This window comes from Apiospora marii (genome assembly GCF_038362585.1).
Source record: "Apiospora marii strain CBS 49790 chromosome Unknown utg000004l_segment0_segment0, whole genome shotgun sequence".
Classification (NCBI taxonomy): Eukaryota; Fungi; Ascomycota; class Sordariomycetes; order Amphisphaeriales; family Apiosporaceae; genus Apiospora; species Apiospora marii.
Window position 1 is genome coordinate 3,205,922 of NW_027117375.1, and position 18,633 is coordinate 3,224,554.

Here is an 18,633-nt window from a genome sequence, read left to right on the forward strand (position 1 = left end):
TTGTGTGGAGTGGAGAGGACGTGTGCTGGTGGCTCGTTAGCCCGGCGTGTGGCTGGGGCTAGATGGCCAGTGCGCTTGGTGTGGCACAGGCTTTTTACATGTAAGCTTCAAGAAGCTGGAGAAACCGCCGCGAATTGAAGCCGCAGCCAATCATGGCCCCGGACCTGTTGTCCCGAACCTTGGCCGATGAGTTCCGCTTCAACTGCAAGCATGCTGCTGAATGTTGTGAGCTGGACTTCAGTATTAACCAAGCTACTCTTGCTCCAACCCAGTACCAGGTATGCATGTGCCAGGCGTGTTTTCTCCGCGATCAATTTGACGAGTCGTGGACTTGTGATCTAAAGCCCGGCCGCCGTTGGCCTTTCCGAGCGGAACCGCCGTTGTGTTTGTATAACAGACTTCTAGTTTTGCGAGCGTCACCTTCTTCGTATCATCACATTAGTTTGCAAATACTACTACTGTCGTTGCGGCACGGCGTGGACCCCAACAAGGCGAACTCGGGCGTTCCACAAACGTGCAAGTTCTGCAAGAAGTAGCTCCGATCAGAACGAAGACTCATCAGGAGGACGCACGCAGCCGAACACGAAGTTTTCCTGCTGGACAACCTGTCAGCTTGTGTTCTTGTGCTAACCGCGCAAACAGCGCGCGTCCGCGGGCCACTCTACGGGGAAAGGAAGGGATGCTCCTCGTCAGCATCCCCGGGACTTACTGTAGGTACAACTCGCTAGACTGGCTTCGTGATTCTCCCTTGCAACCCACGCATCGATCGCGCCGATTCCGCAGATGCATGATCAAACAGACGGGGGCTGAGGCTGTGAAGACAGCCCTGTGTTATCGTGGGATTTCGACGTATGTATGCATGGCAACTTCAAATTGCATACCCAAGGTATCGTGTCATATACCCGGCTAGAACTTACGGAAACATCGGGGAGTTCCCTGTTTGCACATGGAGCACGGTACTACCTGTCTTGCTTATATGTGCCGCTCAGCCCAAGGCGTTCGCCGAAAGTGAAACATGAAACACGTTGCTCCTGGTGTGCTGGACGCGATGGTCGGTATATACAGTAGCCTATCTCCTATCCCGAGGAATTCGCACGGTATCTAACCAGCTAGGGTCGCCGATCCGAGTGGATATTGGCTCGTCTAAAGTGTCGACGATCTGTTTATGTGGATGCACTTACTCCTTCGAGCCAATCCATCTGCAGATTGCATCACAGATCGGCAACCGTACACCACTGCATTCTCGCTCGAGTCGGAATGTCTTGGCAGGGGCAGCACAAGCGCTGCTATCCAAGATGCCGATGTTCGCCAGGCACCGCCAGGCACCGCCATCACCGTAACCTAGAAAGTGGAAACTAGAAAAGCATGTAAGAGGCACAACAACTATCACAGGATGACAAACTGGGCGTGGAGGGGTACTATATAGCCGGCTCTGCCCCCTGCTTGAACACGGTTGTTGATGAGCGCTGATCACCATTCTATCGAATCTACATTCTCCCATTGTCATAGTCACGTACCTTAATTCGTATCCCTAAACTACCCTCCCACCGCTTCTACGTGCCAGCACACATAATTCAATTAATCAGATCACTGAAGTGAAGAGTCGACTTACCAAAGCTCCTACCCATCTTCAACCTCGCTTCCTACCAGCCTTCACGATGCTCTCCTCATTCGCCCTCGTTGGACTGATGGCCAGCATGGCGGCCTCGACGCCGTTGAAGTACAAGATCCCCGCCACCATGAAGGTCGCCGCCGGCTGCACCATGCCGTCCGAGTACACCGTTAGCGAGTTCTCGTCGTCTACGGACCGCTCCAACCAGACGACAGTCTCATTCGCCTACGTCGACTCGGCCACGGGCATCAACACGCGTTGCGAGCGCAACCCGTCCTCGAAACCCCACAATACGAACCCCAGCCTGGCCTCCCGCTACGCCTGCGACGATGCCAACGTCGAGTTCATCTACCAGACTGGCGGCGTCGCGGGCCTGACTGTAGTCGAGGCTGCGTGCCTTGGAAGGTAAGTTCGTCGTCGTGTTGATTACCTGAGGGGCTCTCGCGGGCAAAATGAAGAGAAGAATGCAAGGCTAACATGTACATCTTACCACGTAATTTAGCAGTTCATCCATGTTTGAGGCCTCGGCTCTTGTTCCATTCAATGTCACCTGCGCTTCCACGCCGACGGGAAAGAACTGTACCTCCAACCCAGCACAGGTCACGGAGGAGTTCACGAGTCTGCAGCCGCGACCCGCCGGCGCCCTCACTCAGGGCTAAGCCCAGGAGACGATCGGATGAGCACGCGTGTATGGCAAAGTTCGACTGTCGGGCGGAGTGGATGGGAAGTTGGTCTGCTAAGGGAGCCATGGCTACCGACGGTTCTGTTGTCCCATACCGAAGACGCCATATTGTACGAAGGTTAATGGAGATTCATGAATGCTGTGTGTAATGTTTAGATGCAGACGATAGTTTGATTCATCGACGAATATAATGAACATACTAGTGGAAGATCATGTTCCCCCCCAAGTGAGTGGCGTGGGCAGTATAGCTGTGTTGTGTATCACCGAATTGGAGGTACAAGCTAGACGGCACACGAGTCATCTTCATGACTCATCAGATCACCATCGAACGCTCATAGACTCATAGGATCCTGCCAATTAATATCAGATGCCTGTAAGTGAAGCAAAGTGACGATGGGCCATTTGATGAAATCCCCTTTACGACCCCAGTCACATCCTGACAGTCCCCCCGTACCCCGCATTATGCCAAGCGCCACCACTGATGTTCAGGTGGTCCGGCTAATCAGAATACGCGCTGGAATGGAATGACCAGTGCCAGATTGGCTTGGTCCCAATCGTGCCTATTCTCAGCTTTAAGGTTGACCGTGAATGCATCACACGACAAAGGCTCGAGCAGTATCCCAACCACCAACGCAGCGTGATGCCTACTTCTCCTCCCGTACGGCCGCTGCATTGCAATGCATTACTCCATCTAGTACATCTACCTACTCCCCCTCACTGAATTGCCCCATTATGGGTACTCGCCATCTCCTGTTTACCAAATACCGATATCGACATCACTTCTAAAACTGGACTTCGCTTTACGAAATGCTCTTGGATCTCTTCGGACTACTCACATTGTCGCATGCCGTTGCTGCTGCCATATCCGGGTCGCCGCCAGCCGAAAACGAACAGAAGCCCCTGCGGGTGGCCGAAACCGACAATCCAGCAAGCGGCATCTCCGTCCGCCTCTTCGCTCACCTAGAGCGCCTGTCAAGGCTGGTCGACATCGCATACTGCGTTGGCACGACCGGACTCACTCGCCCTTTCGAATGCGCCTCACGATGCAAAGACTTTCCCACGCTGGAGTTGGTGGAAACATGGAATACAGGGGTGTTGATGAGCGACAGCTGTGGCTATGTTGCTGTTGATCACGGCGCACGTCAGAGATCTTACGCGGATACGAGTGCGCAATACCAGCGTGGCGCTATCATTGTCGCATTCCGCGGCACATATAGCATCACGAATACTGTGGTCGACCTGAGTACAGTCCCGCAAGAGTATGTGCCGTATCCCTCGCCGGACGAAGGGGGAGACAAACCGCCCAAGGAACCGGAGCATAGGTGCGACAACTGCACGGTGCATATGGGCTTCCTGGCCTCATGGAAAGTTGCAAGGGACAGCGTGTTACCTGCCCTCAAGCCTCTGGTGGCGCGATACCCCAACTACCCTATTCATCTTGTTGGACACAGTCTCGGGGGCGCCGTGGCGGCGCTGGCTGCCTTGGAGATGAAAGTTATCCTGGGCTGGGATAACGTTATTGTCACAACCTTTGGCGAGCCAAGGGTTGGCAATGCTGGGTTCGTTGGCTATCTGGATGCCGTCTTCGACCTACAGAACAAGAACACGGACGCCGAACACTATGATTATCGACGCTTGACCCATGTGGACGATCCTGTGCCCTTGCTTCCTCTCTCGGAATGGGGTTTCAGGTCGCATGCTGGGGAGATATTCATATCCAAGTCAGACCTAAGTCCGGCACCCGAAGACGTCTCCCCTTGCGTAGGCGATGCCGACCCAAGGTGCAGTGCTGGTTCGGAAGGCGAGCCACTGAATTCGGAAACCGACGACTCGGACCATGATTCGGACTGGCCACTGGAGCACAGATCATGGGGGTTTCCGACTCGGTTCAAGCTTTGGCAGCTCTTGTTCGCGCATCGTGACTACTTCTGGCGCCTGGGTTTATGTGTCCCAGGCGGAGATCCGATAGATTGGGGTCGAGAGAGGTATCCGAATATCACCGATAGCGAGACTGACGAGCTGTAAGAAGCCTCGATCTGTGAAATTGGGATATACTTGTAGGTGAAGAGAAAGGGTGGGGAGACGGAGATGGCACTGTATGATCCTACGGGCGTAGCATCGTGACACCTTCTTTTTCCCTTTCCTTTATCCTCACTGCCGTAAATATGGATTAGAATTGTGTGGTGGTGGAACAAAAGGTGCGAAAAATATGGAGATTCGTCGAGCAGTGTAGCATCAACTACGTCGATAATGTATAATACAAGTCACCTACCAAACAGGCAAGCTCACCAGACAGCTGGGCTCTGAATATGTAAGGTCCGGATTGAATTCCGAGCACCCTGTTCCGGATAGACAGTGGAAGCCTTGGCGTCCCGGTCGGACAGCGCAGCACACGCATTAGCTGACTAGTCTAAACGCTTACCTGATGATGCATGACGAACGCAACACAGTCCAGTTTTATTCTTTGATTTTTTTTTTCTCTGTCTATATGGTGCTCTCGCGTCGCCCCCTTTCTTGAATAGTGGAATCAACCTTACTTCAACGTGTCGTCGCTTTGATATTCCCTCGAGTCTCCTATTCGACGGGTGCCGGGTGCTGGGATGTCCCAGCAGGCAACGGGGCAATAACGCGGTGGAGGAGAGGATTAAGAGACCCTGAGGCTGGACGTTTGAAGTGGGCTTTCATTTTCGGGGCTAATGAGCAGCTAGCCTGCTTAGGGCGAGGGTGCCCACACGCGGCAAAAGGAAAAGGAAAAGGGAGGGCAGGAGAGGGGTAAATTAGAGACAGTGACCAGCGCAGAAAAACAGGGTCTTCTTCCTTCTGGATTCTGGAATGGAAGGTTATTATGCTATTATGTACACATAGTCAGAGCGAGGCCCCGTTTGGGTCGAATATAGTGGTAGTAGTACTCCGTAGATAGTAGGCAGACTCGAGCCAGCAAATACATACGTACGTATACCACGACTGACTATGTACACACACGATTCATTCGCAGCCGTTGGTTCTGTAGGTTTCATGCTTAATGCTCTCTCTCGTCCTCTCTCCGGCCAAAAGCCTGCTCTCGGCATTGGTCCCCCTACTGTAAATCGCTAATCGTGGCTTGTGTGTCCGGCAAAGTCCCTCCAAAACCGGTTTTGCCTTCCTTTGATTGTTTTTTTGCCCAGTAACGGTCGGTAGGCTGAGAGGGAACCACGCGTACGGAGAGTGCCTACCTAACCACTTTACATGTCGAGTTGTACAAGTCCAATGGGGAGGTACTTACAGACATGCAAGTAGTCGGTTGCCGAGACTCGGCTAATTGCAAGTCTTCCCAGATACCTGCCATTGGGTACACACTGCCACACCCCATTGTTCTCATGGTGATTGCTTGCTTGCTTGCTCGCTCGCTGTCTGTTCAACACGCCGGCCTCTATTCTCTAATCCTCAGCCTGGTGAGACGGGCTGAGATTTGAGCGGATATATGTATGACCATCGTATTGCGTGCTTGACACCTGTCGTTTGAAGCCGGGCGGCAGCCTCTCACTCTCTCCCTTTTCGACTGCACCGGACGATGGAGTCAATTCTGGAACCGTCCCGGATACCCGCGGTACGGCGAGCAGCGAGCAGCGAGCAGGGCTGACCTGACTTAAATTTGGTCAAGAGATCACCACCACCTCTCGTTTGCCTAGACTGGTTCTCGGGATACTGGCCACCCCACTACCAAGACAATAGGCGCGTATATAAAAGTGAATACAAATCTCGAGACTGCGCTCGGGTTCCCATCGACGTAGACAGACGCATACCCGATGTGTCAAATGGGAGGAGGCCGGCATTTGAGGATGACTCACTACCTACAAGCCTGCCTACTTATCTATCGAGACCACTCGGGTTGAAGGTTTTGCCTATGTCGTATCGAGAATCAGAAGCACCCCATTATGTAGTATAGGAGGATTTGTATTCGATCAACCAACCACTAGCGTGGCTCGAGGAGCACATGCATGTGAGAATGTGCCATGTGCTGACCTAACCTTAAGATACACCTTTTGAGCAATCAGCAAAGGTACACCGATAAGAGATGAGAGATGCTGCTCTACTCGATGGTGGAAGTGAGGCAACGTATCGGCAGCCGTGTGAGTGTGGGTGTAGGCACATGTATACGCGTACTGGGTAATATGGTTATCGTCACCTGCTTGCTACCCATGTTCGGATCGTGACCTTTGCTTTGGAAAGAAAGAAAGAAAGAAAGAAAGAAAGAAAGCCTAGCAAACGAAATAATGCATGCATACCCATTAGAGAACCGCCACGACCACCTAGCACATGTCACCTATTGAGAGTTATACCTGTACATATATAGTATGTGAATGGAGATGGATGTCTGTACAGTATGCAAAACGGTAGCGCGTCTGACTGAAGCTTGTTGTTGGCTGCTGGCACGAACACCCAACTCTTGCCTCTTGCGCAGTTGAGATGCCCGAACTGGGCCCAACCCTCAAGTCTGTCTGCAATAGACAACTACTCCGGACGACTATGACGCTTGAAGTTAGGTGGACTGGTCAAGCAACAATGCCGCATTGAATGCAGGCCACGCTGGAAGAAACCCGTGGAAATTGAAACAAAGCGGTGCAATGCACCTACGCGGGCAGTGGGGCGCCCAAGTGCGGTGGACCCCCAATCCAATGGACGTTTTGGACTTTCGACTCTTTCGAAATTAGAAGGCCGGAGACAGCCCTGAGCCAATTGGCGGCAAAGAAATGAATGGAAGAGGCTTTACCTGGATGGGAAAATGGGATAGGGCCAGGAAAACCAGGGGGGATTACGGTAGTGCTGGCCATACAGTGTTGGCAGGTAGAGGTCGGTCGGTTAATTATTGTGAGAAGTATGTGTCCAATGGAGAAGTAAGTACTGGGCGGCGGCGAAGGAGAGGCAAAGAGAGGTTGGAGGGGGCTACTGGGCTACTGGGCTACTTACTCTACTGGACTACTACTACACTGGCCTCTACTTGGAGGGGGGGTCTTTATTTACTAGAGCCTGGGAATTGGGGCCTTGGTGCCTCGCCCCGTCCAGTCCAGTCCAATGCAAAGCCGTCCAATCCCATCCAGCAAAGCAGCCCGCGCTTCCTTTTCCCTTTCCCAGTTCAGACTGGTCCCCCAAAAAAGCCCAAGCAAGTCCAGCAAGTCCTTTCCCCCCAGTCCCAACCCACCCACTCCCAATCTCAAACTCGTGTGATTGATTTGGACGTCGATTGTCACAACATCAAGTAAATAATACTCTTTCTACCTCTTCCCCTCCCAAACTCTCAACAAACCATTCCCCCCCTTCGGCGATAAAACAACTTTTATTCCACAACTACACCCTCACACAACCAACCACCACCGACAAAATGGCTACCGAGGTATGTGAATGCTTGATTTCGACACTCGCAATCCCTAAAATCCCCTCCTGCTGGCCTACCCCGAGTTGTTGCACTTGTGGGCTTTGCTGCGTCGGCAATCCTCCCTCGCCTCCTTTCCCAGCCTGCCTGCCTGATATCGCCCAACGGGTCGCCAGCAACCTCTCCCTCTCTGCACACTGCAACCAGAGGCGGCGCATCCTTGGACGCTTTTCGTCCTGCCCTCCATCTCCATTCCCTGCCAGTGTCTGATCCTGAATCCTCTCTGCCCCGGACATTTTGCTGACCATGATCTCGTCTTGTAGCGTGAAAGGTTTGAACACTCCCGCCTCTTCGACTCTTCGAGTTGACCCGTATCCTGAAGAAGTAGTATCTAACCCGTGTGACCCGATCTATAGCAAGACCTTCCTGGCTCGCCTCTGCGAGCAGGCCGAGCGTTACGATGAGATGGTTACCTACATGAAGGAGGTTGCCAAGCTGGGTGGCGAGCTCACCGTTGATGAGCGCAACCTGCTCTCGGTCGCCTACAAGAACGTCGTCGGTACGCGCCGTGCCTCGTGGCGCATCATCTCCTCCATCGAGCAGAAGGAGGAGTCCAAGGGTTCCGACAAGCACGTCGGTACCATCAAGGAGTACCGCTCCAAGATCGAGCTTGAGTTGGAGAAGGTCTGCCAGGATGTCCTCGATGTCCTTGACGACAGCCTGATCCCCAACGCCGCCACTGGCGAGTCCAAGGTCTTCTACCACAAGATGTGAGATATATACTACCCCCCGATGACCCACCCCCTTTGTTGATTCCGTTCTGACCATGACTTTTCCCCCTCGTACAGGAAGGGTGACTACCACCGCTACTTGGCCGAGTTCGCCTCGGGCGAGAAGCGCAAGGGTGCTGCCACCGCTGCCCACGAGGCCTACAAGGTAAACAAAATACACCGCGTCACACGTGATTGCTGCCTGCTTGCCTTCTCATAAATGCTAACCTGTCCCGTTGCAGAGCGCCACCGATGTCGCCCAGACTGAGCTGACGCCCACCCACCCCATCCGCCTCGGACTTGCCCTCAACTTCTCTGTCTTCTACTACGAGATCTTGAACTCGCCCGACCGCGCTTGCCACCTCGCCAAGCAGGCCTTTGACGACGCCATTGCCGAGCTGGACTCTCTGTCTGAGGAGTCTTACCGCGACAGCACTCTGATCATGCAGCTGCTCCGTGATAACCTGACCCTCTGGACCTCGTCGGACAACGCTGAGGGTGAGGCTGCCGCCACTACCGATGCCGCCCCCAAGGAGGAGAAGCCCGCTGAGGAGGAGGCCAAGAAGGAGGAGGCCCCGGCTGAGGCTGCTGCCGCCGCCCCCGAGTCCTAAGCGGCTCCGCTCATGTCTACTCGACTCGACTGGTTCCGAGCTATGTGATACCCTCCTAATCTCGGCCCGGATCCGGTAAAGATAGCGATGACGTTGGTTGTGGCATCCGCCAGAGGCTTTGGTGCGGGGAGTTGGTTTTGGTATTTATCACAACGCAGGGCAGGAAAATGCAGGCCATGGTTTTTATTTCCCCCTTGACCGCACGTGGTAGAAGAGACTGCGCAGTAGTTCGTACGTCTGGTCTACAGTTGGCATCACCATTAGTTTCATCACTGGCTGTGTGTTCTTCCGAACCCCTCCCCCTTCCCCTGGTCTGGTTGTCAATGATGAAAGAAGAGTTTCGCCGAAAATGAGTCGCGGTGACTCTCGAAAGGACTATTGATGGTCAATATGGACTCTGGGTTTTCCTATATCCTGCAGTGTTTTTTTCTCCTTTGAATTTCGTGTCTTGTTCCCCCTTCCAGAGATATCGCGAATCGCGTTTGCCCCCCACTACTTACTGGTCTCGCCGGTATGTGCCCCAACACACGAGTACCTGGGATCCGTGCAAACTGTACGCCATAACACCCCGGGTCCTCTCGAGGCTTCCTGGCGACCTGATGGGTGAACCTAGGCTCGGCCGGGTAGTGTTTGGCGGCAATGATCATGGGGCTGGTGTTTGTTTCATCATGCCTATCTTCACACTGCCGACCGACTATCTCAGAAACCCTGTCAGGACTGGCTATGGTCAGATCTTCCAGTGCAGACAAAATCTCATATAAAGCAAAAAACCTTCCAGCAAAGCCTGCTCTTGCTACCGCCGTCTCCGGGCGAGCTTTGAGTGATATATCCGTGAATGGTAGTAGAATGTCCGTGATTTGTCTGTCTACTGCCTGTGCTATTGTAATCCTGACTTGCCCTATATCTTTGTACCTCTCAGAACTCACGCTTGTCCACTCTCGCGGAGATCCTCTAAGGGAATGAGCGTGACGTTTTCCATATTTCGGCCTCTCAACTCTCATGACAGCGTAGCAACGGGCAACTGGACACGATGAGACGTTTGGCGAAGGTGTAGCTAATGGTAGAAGGTTATGTAGTAACTTCATTGCTTCAAAGGCGTACAGCGCTCTTCAAACACTTACTTCTGCTACTACTTGATACAGGAGATCGGTCATAATCCTTCTGACCATCATCGCTTATGCCCTTGCCATCCCTAACGATATCCATCTGTTCCCATACATACATACGCTAAAGTGATCACTATTTATTATATTTTATCTCCCCACACCCCGACGCCACGGCATCAGAAGAATCTGGATCTATTTCTTACCCAGCTTCAGCCATTTAGGCATGCCCTTTTTCGCACCACCCTCGCCCCTCGGCTTCTCGTCCCCACCGGCCTTGCTCGGACCCGGCGCCGGCGAAGCCTCCTCTTCGGCCTGCGGAGGTTCGGGTATCTCCACCTCGCGTGCGAGGCGCGTGGCATCTGGCTTCAAGAAAGGCTGTTTGCGAGTTTCCGTTGGGACCGAGTCATCCCAGAGCAGATTGACTAGTGTACTGCCAGCCAGACTATAGCCGGCAATCAGCTTGGTGCTGTCGTCTCGGATGGGGACCTTGGCGCCGGCAGGGATGAGCTTGAACTTTGCACCCTGGGCGGCCATGACCGCGCGCACGGCATTATGCAAAAACCCGCCGGTGTGATCGGGGTGTATGACCCAGGTAGCTTGCGTATTGTCCGGGAAGCGAACACGCACTTGCACCTGCTTGACGGCGGCTAGTTTGGCTTGCTTCTCGGCAGCCTCTTCGGCGAGCTCTTGGTCCGACAAAAGTCGCTTGTTTTGCCCTGCATTTTTCAGTCTTTGTTGGTGGAACTGTGCGTGCACAATGCCGGGCTCATATATCTCATCCGGCTCTGTGGTATGAGCTGCATGAGGCGTAGAGGACGAAGGCGCCGCAAAGACGGAAACGGGTTGCAGAGGATCGGTAGGTGTGGTGTCAACATCCATAGTATCTGGACCATCTTGGGTCGCGTTTGTACTGTCGCCTTGGGCTTCCGCCGCGGAGCTAGACCCGTCGCCTTGGGAAGGTTCTGCGGCAGGCATGTCAGCTGCAGAGCTAGACGCTTCCGCAGATTCCTCCTTCACTGATTCTTTCGCTATGGCCTCGTCTTTGGTGGCCTGCTCCTCCTCTTGGAAGTACTGGGAGATTTCGGCCATGGCATCTGCAAACGTCTTGTCTGTCTTCTGGAACGACAGTCGTATCAAGACATTGCCCGAGTTGTATCCCAGTTGCGCCATCGTCTTCTGAAAATCGGCAAAGGTAGAGAGCGATCTCTGCTCGATTTGTAGCACGGGCGTTTCGTAGTATAGCTGGCCGCCTCCTTGCGTACCGCCATTGCTTATTTGCGGCTCTCCTCGGCCTGTGATGTTGACGCCCTTGCCCTTCAGGATCTGGCTCTCAAAGTGCCGTAGGGCCTTCCATATCGTGATGTCACTCGATAGCTTCTCGGTAAGCCTCCTTGTCCCGGCGAGCTGCGCTTCTCTTTGGGGCAGGTCCAGTGCTATATTGATGGCAGACGGGGTCTTGGAGCGGGCCACCAGCTCGATTCTGGCGCCGGGAATCAAGCCCGCGTTGCGGAAGGTGTTGGAGAGGTCTAGTTGTTTTTGCTTGTGCTTGAGCAGGTACTTGTCGGCAGGCAGGTGGAACTTGGTGCAGGCTTGCTCGAGGATTTCGGTCAGATAGGTGCCCGGGTTGACCTTGATGGTAGCTTGGCGCAAGTCGGTCGAAATGACCTTCACGTTGGTTGCCATGTCGGGCGCGGCCTCGGTTGCGCAGTGTTATTATACGGAACCAAGAGTATGTATGGTATGTATACTGAGAAAGTAGCGATCCGGGGACAGGTAGAAGATCACTCTCTAGCTGGGTTTCTTGGTCATGCCTCGATTCGCTTGAAGGCGCAGCTGGAGGTGAGAGCCGATGGTGGGGGTGATTTTGACAAGGCGTAGACACGGAGCTGGACGGCAACCGATGTAGAGCACAGAGAGAAGAGAAGCTCAGAGAATAGTGTGGAATTTGTGTAGTTCTTCCGTCAATAACTTCCTAATGTTCTTTGGGTCGTGGGATAGCGCAAGTAATTAATAAGTTGCTACTTTACAGGCAGCTGTGGCTCTGATAATATACCTAATCGATGGTGGTGCACTACGTATGTAGGTAGTATGCTTTGCTGCTTACCGGTAACCTACAGAAGGTACAGAGGGGCAAGCAAGCGGGCAATCGCACTAGACTAACAAGAGCAAGCTGCTACTAAATCTGGCCTGAGCTTCGGGGCCACCCCTGTCGATACCTAACAGCTGGAGTGCTGTAAGCTGGGAGTACCTATCTGAAGGTACCCGGCCTGGGAGGTACCTAACCCAACCACTAGCTGACAGCAGCCGCGCCATACTGTGATTGCCTTGCCCCGACCTTGGGTCCTGGACACTGACGAACCGAGCCTCAGCCTGGCGCTCTATCAACGACCGATACGATACTGGAAGCTCCAGACCAACCCGCCATTCAATCATCCACATCTGCACTCGACGACTACCCTGCCATCGACTACCTCTGCTCCCCCCAACTAGTCTTTCTCACAGTCTTTGCTTGAGAGCTTCATTCATATTCCCAGTCACCATGGTAAGCTCCAACTGCATCGCCCCCTTCATGTCCTGTGTAATGAACAGCTAGCTAACGAAGCTATCCCCAAACCGCAGTCGTCACCATTCTCGATAAGTACGTCGTCTCTGATCATATTTATACCCCGACCGAATTGCTGCTTCTGCTGCTGCTGCTGCTGCTGCTCTATTCAGTCTACAATCACCACATCTCCCTCCTGCTACTCGGGCACACCACTAGTAGAGACAATGCAGACAAGCTCAAAACAAACGAGGACTCCGAGACGATGCTAACTTGACAACCACAACCACAGACGGCGGTGCCTGCGTAGCCATGGTGGGAAAGGACTGCGTGGCGGTCGCGTGCGACCTGCGGCTGGGCCTGCAGGCTCTGACGATATCCAACAACTTCCCCAAGATATTCCAGTACGGCGACGTCTTCCTGGGCCTCACCGGCCTCGCCACCGACGTCGCCACCGTCTCGGACCTGTTCCGCTACAAGGTCAACATGTACCGCCTGCGCGAGGAGCGCAACATCGCCCCCACCACCTTCGCCAACCTCGTCTCCTCCTCGCTCTACGAGCGCCGCTTCGGCCCCTACTTCGTCTCCCCCGTCGTCGCCGGCCTCGAGCCCAAGTCGGGCAAGCCCTTCATCTGCGGGTTCGACAGCATCGGCTGCATCGACTTCGCCAAAGACTTCATCGTGAGCGGAACCGCCAACGAGCAGCTGTTCGGCATGTGCGAGAGTCTGTGGGAGCCCGATCTGGTACGTCCTATTCTTTCCATCTTCTTTGGGGACGCCCTATCAGCCCGCCCTGTTGCAAGGCCACCTACTAATATACAATCTCTTTCTCAACATATAGGGACCGGAGGATCTCTTCGAGACCATTTCGCAAGCCCTGCTGAGCGCCGTCGACAGGGATGCCCTTTCGGGCTGGGGAGCACATGTGTACATCATCGAGAAGAACAAGGTCACCAAGCGGTTATTGAAGGGCCGCCAAGACTAAGAGAGGACGCGGAAGCGGATGGGAGAAAGTCGAAATGAGCAGCAATTGCAGCAGGTTCTTTTGGCCTGTAATAACGAGACCAAGCATCTCCGCCAGAAAAGAGCGTATCTTTTGCAATGGCAGGGACTATAGAAGATGGACGAGGCCATGGGAATAGACCATCATCTACGTGCGGCATATGGCTTGAAAGGCCAGCCGTACCTGTACCACCATATGCCACGTTTCGATTAATGAGAAGTTGAATCACGTACATTTGCCTATAACATTCAGTCCAGCTGGGTCATTTCCGCCTATCAGAAGTCGTCGACTACTCAAGGTGTAGATGGAATTTGTCGATACTGTGGGGAGGGCAAAGGCGAAGACAATCCGGAATAATGGCACGGGGAGAGAACGGGGTTAGACAAATAACCCAGGCATCGATGCAGATATCCTCGGTTTACGGATCAAAGTAAGGCTATTCACCCCGCGAGCATTGTGACAAGGTAGGATCGTGGCAACGCTGGATTTGAAAATGCTAGTTGTATTAATCACGACCCTCGTAGGCTGGAAGCATCGGGCGTATGGCTGAACCCAAGCTACATAGACCACACCTTCATGACAACAAGAACAGGGCATGGAGAGACTGGATCAAATAACAAATTTTTCTTGATTTGTTCTCTTCTATGATCTGGAGAGCTGATGCTATATATGCTCACTCTCGGCACGCCGGTGCAACGGCCTTGCAACTTCTTCTGTATGATACATGTCTAATCTATGCCAGTCATCTATCTAGTGTCTCGCCATCGACAATTAGATGCCGCGACTAGCGTCTAAGCCTTCTTCTTCTCGTTGGACGCCTCAGTGACGGGTATCGTCTGCATAAAGTACGTTCTCTCCACGAGCTTGAGCAGCTCGTCGATGATGCTAGTAAACATGTTAGCAAACACGAATTGTTGATCATACAGATAGAAAGGGGGGGATGAAAACTTACATAACCGGAGCACTGATAACCAGCACTGCCTTCCATTCGTTCCAGTTCAGGGGCAAGATGGAGAACAAACCCTGCAGGAACGGAACGTAGAGCAGCGCGAAGTGCAGGGCCATGGAGAGGGCGATGGCGTAAACGAGCATCATGTTCTTCCACAGGGGCAAGGTAAGAAGAGACTCGCTCGAGGAAAGGGCATTCACGGCGTTGAACATCTCAATGACAACGAGGATGGAAAGAGACACTGTAGATGCCGACTTGGCCATGTCGTTACTGAAGATTTGGCAGCCAATCTCGGGGAAGTCGGACGAGCAACGGTGGAAGTGGGAGAGATGCCAGAAGGTGATCTGAGGACCTTCGGCGTTGAACATGAACCACCAGGCGTAGCCGGCAACCGTGGCAAGACCAACGTAGGTGCCAATAACCAGATAGCGGAAGAACAACCAGCCACCGATGAGAGGCTCGTCACGCTTACGGGGGGATCGCTTCATAATGTCATGGTCGGGCGGGTTGAAGGACAGAGCAGTGGCAGGGAGACCGTCGGTGACCAGGTTGACCCACAGGAGCTGGACAGGGATGAGAGCTTCGGGCATACCAAGAGCCGCAGTGAGGAAGATAGAGACAACCTCTCCAATGTTGGACGAGATCAGGTAGCGGATGAACTGCTGGGTGTTGTTGTAGATGGAGCGGCCCTCCTCAATGGCAGCCTCGATAGTGGCAAAGTTGTCATCAGCAAGCACCATGTCGGAAGCCAAGCGGGACACATCGGTACCAGAACCCATAGCAACACCAATGTCGGCCTTCTTGAGCGCAGGCGCATCGTTGACTCCGTCTCCAGTCATGGCAACAACTTCGCCCAGGGATTGCAGAAGATCAACGAGCTTGGACTTGTGGCTAGGCTCAACGCGAGAGAACAGGGAGGCCTTCTTGGCAGCCTTGAGCTGCTCGCCGGGGCTGAGGTTGTCAAACTCTCTTCCAGTGAAGCTCTTGCCGGTGAGGTCCTCGTTCTGGCCAAACACACCAATCGATCGGCAGATGCTCTCGGCAGTGTTGCGGTTATCTCCAGTGATGACAATGACGCGGATTCCAGCATCCTTGCACTGCTTGATGGCCTTAGAGACCTCGGGGCGAGGAGGATCGAGCATACCAACGAGGCCAAGGAGAGTCAAGTTCTGTTCGACCTGGGCATATTCGGCAGTGGATCTGGCATTCTTAAGCAGGGGGTTCGAGCCGACGTTGTCGACGCTGGCAAGGGCAATAACTCGGAGACCACGGTTACCATACTCGACAACCTCGGTCATCAGAAGGTCCTGGAGCTTCTTGTCAAGGGGTACGCGCTTTCCGTCGGTGCCGACCAGGGTGTGTGTGCATCGCTCGATAATGGACTCAGGGGCACCCTTGACCAAGAGCTTTTGCTGCTGGCCATTTTGGACAAGAACCGACATACTCTTGCGGTCACGGGAGAACTCGAATGTAGCAAGTCTGGGGAACTTCTGCTCGTACCATGAGCTGGCGTGGTGGATGCAGTCTTCGGGGTTGCTGTTTGCCGGCGCACAGGGACCAACCTTCTCGGCCAAAACACGCAGAGCACCCTCGGTCGGCTCGCCAATGTTCGAGAAGTTTCCGGAGCGAGCATCGTAGGCCAGGCGAGCGTCGTTACAAAGAGCAGCAACCTCGGTCATCTGGCCAAGGGTCTTAGACTTTTGGGAGAGATCCTGGACAACATTTCCGTTGCGCTTGATGTCACCCTTGGGGGCAAAGGTGGTACCCTCAACGTCCAACTCTTCCAAATCAGAACCGTTCTCGGAGATGTAGACCAATTTGCTGACGCTCATCTGGTTAGTCGTCAGAGTACCCGTCTTGTCCGAGCAGATCACACTGCAGCTTCCAAGCGTCTCGACGGAGGGCAGACTTCGGACCACGGCGTTCTTGGCGGCCATCTTGCGAGTGCCGAGGGCAAGGCAGGTGGTGATGACAACAGCAAGACCTTCGGGAATAGCGGCAACACCTAGAGAAACAGCGATCTTCAAGTAGTAGATGGCGCCCTTGGTCCAGTTTCCGTGGCTGGGATCGGCGAAATGAGGAATGTTGATCAGCCAGACCAGGACACAGATGACGGTAATGACCTTGGCCAAAGAATCGCCGAAATCGTTGAGCTTTTGCTTAAGAGGGGTGGGCTCGGAGATCTGGGCGGTGATGCTCTCATGGATATCACCAATAGCAGTGTTGGAGCCAGTCAAGACAACGATAGCCTTGGCGCGTCCAGTAACCACGGTGGTTCCAGAGAAGAGAATGTTGACCTGGTCTTGAAGAACAGCCCGCTCGTCCTTGACAACGGCACGGAAATCCTTCTGGACACTCTCGCTCTCTCCCGTCAGGACAGCCTGGTCGACCGAGAAGCTGTTGCTCTGGCACGAGATGATCCTGCAGTCGGCCGGAATTCTGTCACCAACCGAGATAGAGATGATGTCGCCTGGTACCAACTCCTCAGCCTTGACCCGAGAAATGGACCCATTGTTGCGGATGACGTTGGCCTCGTTGGCCGAGTATTCCTGGAGTGCGGCAATGGCCTTTTCGGCACTGCTTTCTTGCGATACACCGACGACAGCGTTGAGGATAAGAATGGTCAAAATCTGAGGAGATAGGCAAAGTTAGTAATGTGTCCGTACGCATTGTAAAGAAGGTCGGCCGCTTGGGGGATGACATACGACAGCAGGGTCAACAAACGCGCTCCAGCCGCCCTCTTCTTCGAAGAGAGCCAGCACAAAGGAGACGGCTGCAGAACCGAGCAGGATGAGAACCAGCTGGTCCTTGAATTGCTCGAGAATGAGTTCCCAAAGGGGTGTGGCCGGTTCCTCGGCGATGGCTAAACGTAGAAGATAGGTGTCAGTCGCGCACGCTTAGCTCTCCCCACGGGCCAGAGATTGCCTACAGTTTTTGCCATGTTTAGACCTCTGGTCAATGACCTGGCTATCCGTCAGACCCTTTGCGGCATCGACCTTGAAGTAGGCCAAGACGCCTTCGGTCGACTTTGCAAACGCGTCGTCCATGACGGCTGCGCTGGACAAAGGCTGCTTTTCTTTATGCGGGGGATGTCGCCGAGAATGTGTAAGAAAAGGTGTCGCCGAGAATTAATGGTGATAGGGAGATCTCTCGAACTAGCCTGAGACCTTGCCAACCATGCGCCGCGAGTGGGTGTGGTTGGAGTTAAAGAGTACCTAGGTTGAGGTCGAGGTTGCGAGGGTGGGAGCTTGGAAGAGATCAAGTGAGGTTCAGTCCAGCTATTCACAACTGCCACATGTTCTTTCTGGGCAGGACCTTGTTAAACTTGCCACACTCTACCTGGGTTAGTAGTAAAGAAGGGCAGACAAGAAATGTGAAGAAGAAGAGAAGATGTATGGGTGGGCGGGGAGAAGGTCGAGTGGCAGATGCTATGTCGGAATGGGCCCGTTACTTGGTCTATACTCTGTATGTAAGCGGTACAGTACACAGTAGACAGGTAGCTATCGCTATCATGAACCCTGAGGCGTAAGTTAAACGTGTTCTTAGTAGTGAGGTCGGACTAGCTCGAGCTCCCAAACCCGATTAGCAGCGGCTCCACGCTTCGCTGGTTTTTTTTGGCCTCTCACCCCCCGGCTATCCGTTCCGATACCCTGTAGAATCCATCAGACCCTGGTCGACCCTGGTTCGTTTGGAGGGGCTCTCGCCTGTGCTGGGCGGGCATTGATTGGCTTTCGCTATGTCATGCCATGCATCATACCTCGAATAGATTTATTAGTAGCTCAAGGCTGTTGGATTCCCCCAAAAGCCTAGATTGCCTGGAGATGCGCTTGAATCGCCCAAAGATTGGTCAGCTTCGGATGTGAGTAAGACTGAGCAAGACCTCGCCGCACCGATTACCAATGAGCAATTACCTAAGGGAGCGGGTGAGCCGTTTTCTTTCTGGCTATGTTTCAATCTGCCTTGACGATCTACATATGCCTACATGGCCTATCTCCGTACCAGCCCACC

The 18,633-nt window shown here is 53.6% G+C and overlaps 6 protein-coding genes across 6 annotated transcripts; 4 read left to right on the forward strand and 2 right to left on the reverse strand.

Moving 5' to 3' along the window:
• Positions 1-1,658: 1,658 nt before the first annotated feature.
• PG985_006954 (uncharacterized protein) lies at positions 1,659-2,271 on the forward strand (the record flags this gene model as incomplete). Its single annotated transcript, XM_066826723.1, has 2 exons — positions 1,659-2,017; positions 2,115-2,271. 2 exons carry the CDS (start codon positions 1,659-1,661, stop codon positions 2,269-2,271), a joined length of 516 nt encoding a protein of 171 aa, XP_066686330.1.
• An 830-nt stretch (positions 2,272-3,101) lies between these two features.
• On the forward strand, positions 3,102-4,319 carry PG985_006955 (Alpha/Beta hydrolase protein; the record flags this gene model as incomplete). The annotated part of the gene is made up of 1 exon (XM_066826724.1): positions 3,102-4,319. The coding sequence occupies one exon, from the start codon at positions 3,102-3,104 to the stop codon at positions 4,317-4,319; it is 1,218 nt and encodes a 405-aa protein (XP_066686331.1).
• Positions 4,320-7,653: 3,334 nt separating this feature from the next.
• PG985_006956 (DNA damage checkpoint protein rad24) lies at positions 7,654-9,025 on the forward strand (the record flags this gene model as incomplete). Its single annotated transcript, XM_066826725.1, has 5 exons — positions 7,654-7,665; positions 7,968-7,975; positions 8,061-8,414; positions 8,493-8,580; positions 8,657-9,025. The coding sequence occupies 5 exons, from the start codon at positions 7,654-7,656 to the stop codon at positions 9,023-9,025; spliced, it is 831 nt and encodes a 276-aa protein (XP_066686332.1).
• A 1,298-nt stretch (positions 9,026-10,323) lies between these two features.
• On the reverse strand, positions 10,324-11,814 carry PG985_006957 (UBX domain-containing protein; the record flags this gene model as incomplete). Its single annotated transcript, XM_066826726.1, has 1 exon — positions 10,324-11,814. One exon carries the CDS (start codon positions 11,812-11,814, stop codon positions 10,324-10,326), a length of 1,491 nt encoding a protein of 496 aa, XP_066686333.1.
• Positions 11,815-12,670: 856 nt separating this feature from the next.
• PG985_006958 (uncharacterized protein) lies at positions 12,671-13,658 on the forward strand (the record flags this gene model as incomplete). The annotated part of the gene is made up of 4 exons (XM_066826727.1): positions 12,671-12,673; positions 12,751-12,769; positions 12,966-13,417; positions 13,515-13,658. 4 exons carry the CDS (start codon positions 12,671-12,673, stop codon positions 13,656-13,658), a joined length of 618 nt encoding a protein of 205 aa, XP_066686334.1.
• An 809-nt stretch (positions 13,659-14,467) lies between these two features.
• PG985_006959 (calcium-transporting ATPase activity/catalytic) lies at positions 14,468-17,672 on the reverse strand (the record flags this gene model as incomplete). The annotated part of the gene is made up of 4 exons (XM_066826728.1): positions 14,468-14,561; positions 14,629-17,255; positions 17,331-17,488; positions 17,555-17,672. The coding sequence occupies 4 exons, from the start codon at positions 17,670-17,672 to the stop codon at positions 14,468-14,470; spliced, it is 2,997 nt and encodes a 998-aa protein (XP_066686335.1).
• Between the last annotated feature and the right edge of the window lie 961 nt (positions 17,673-18,633).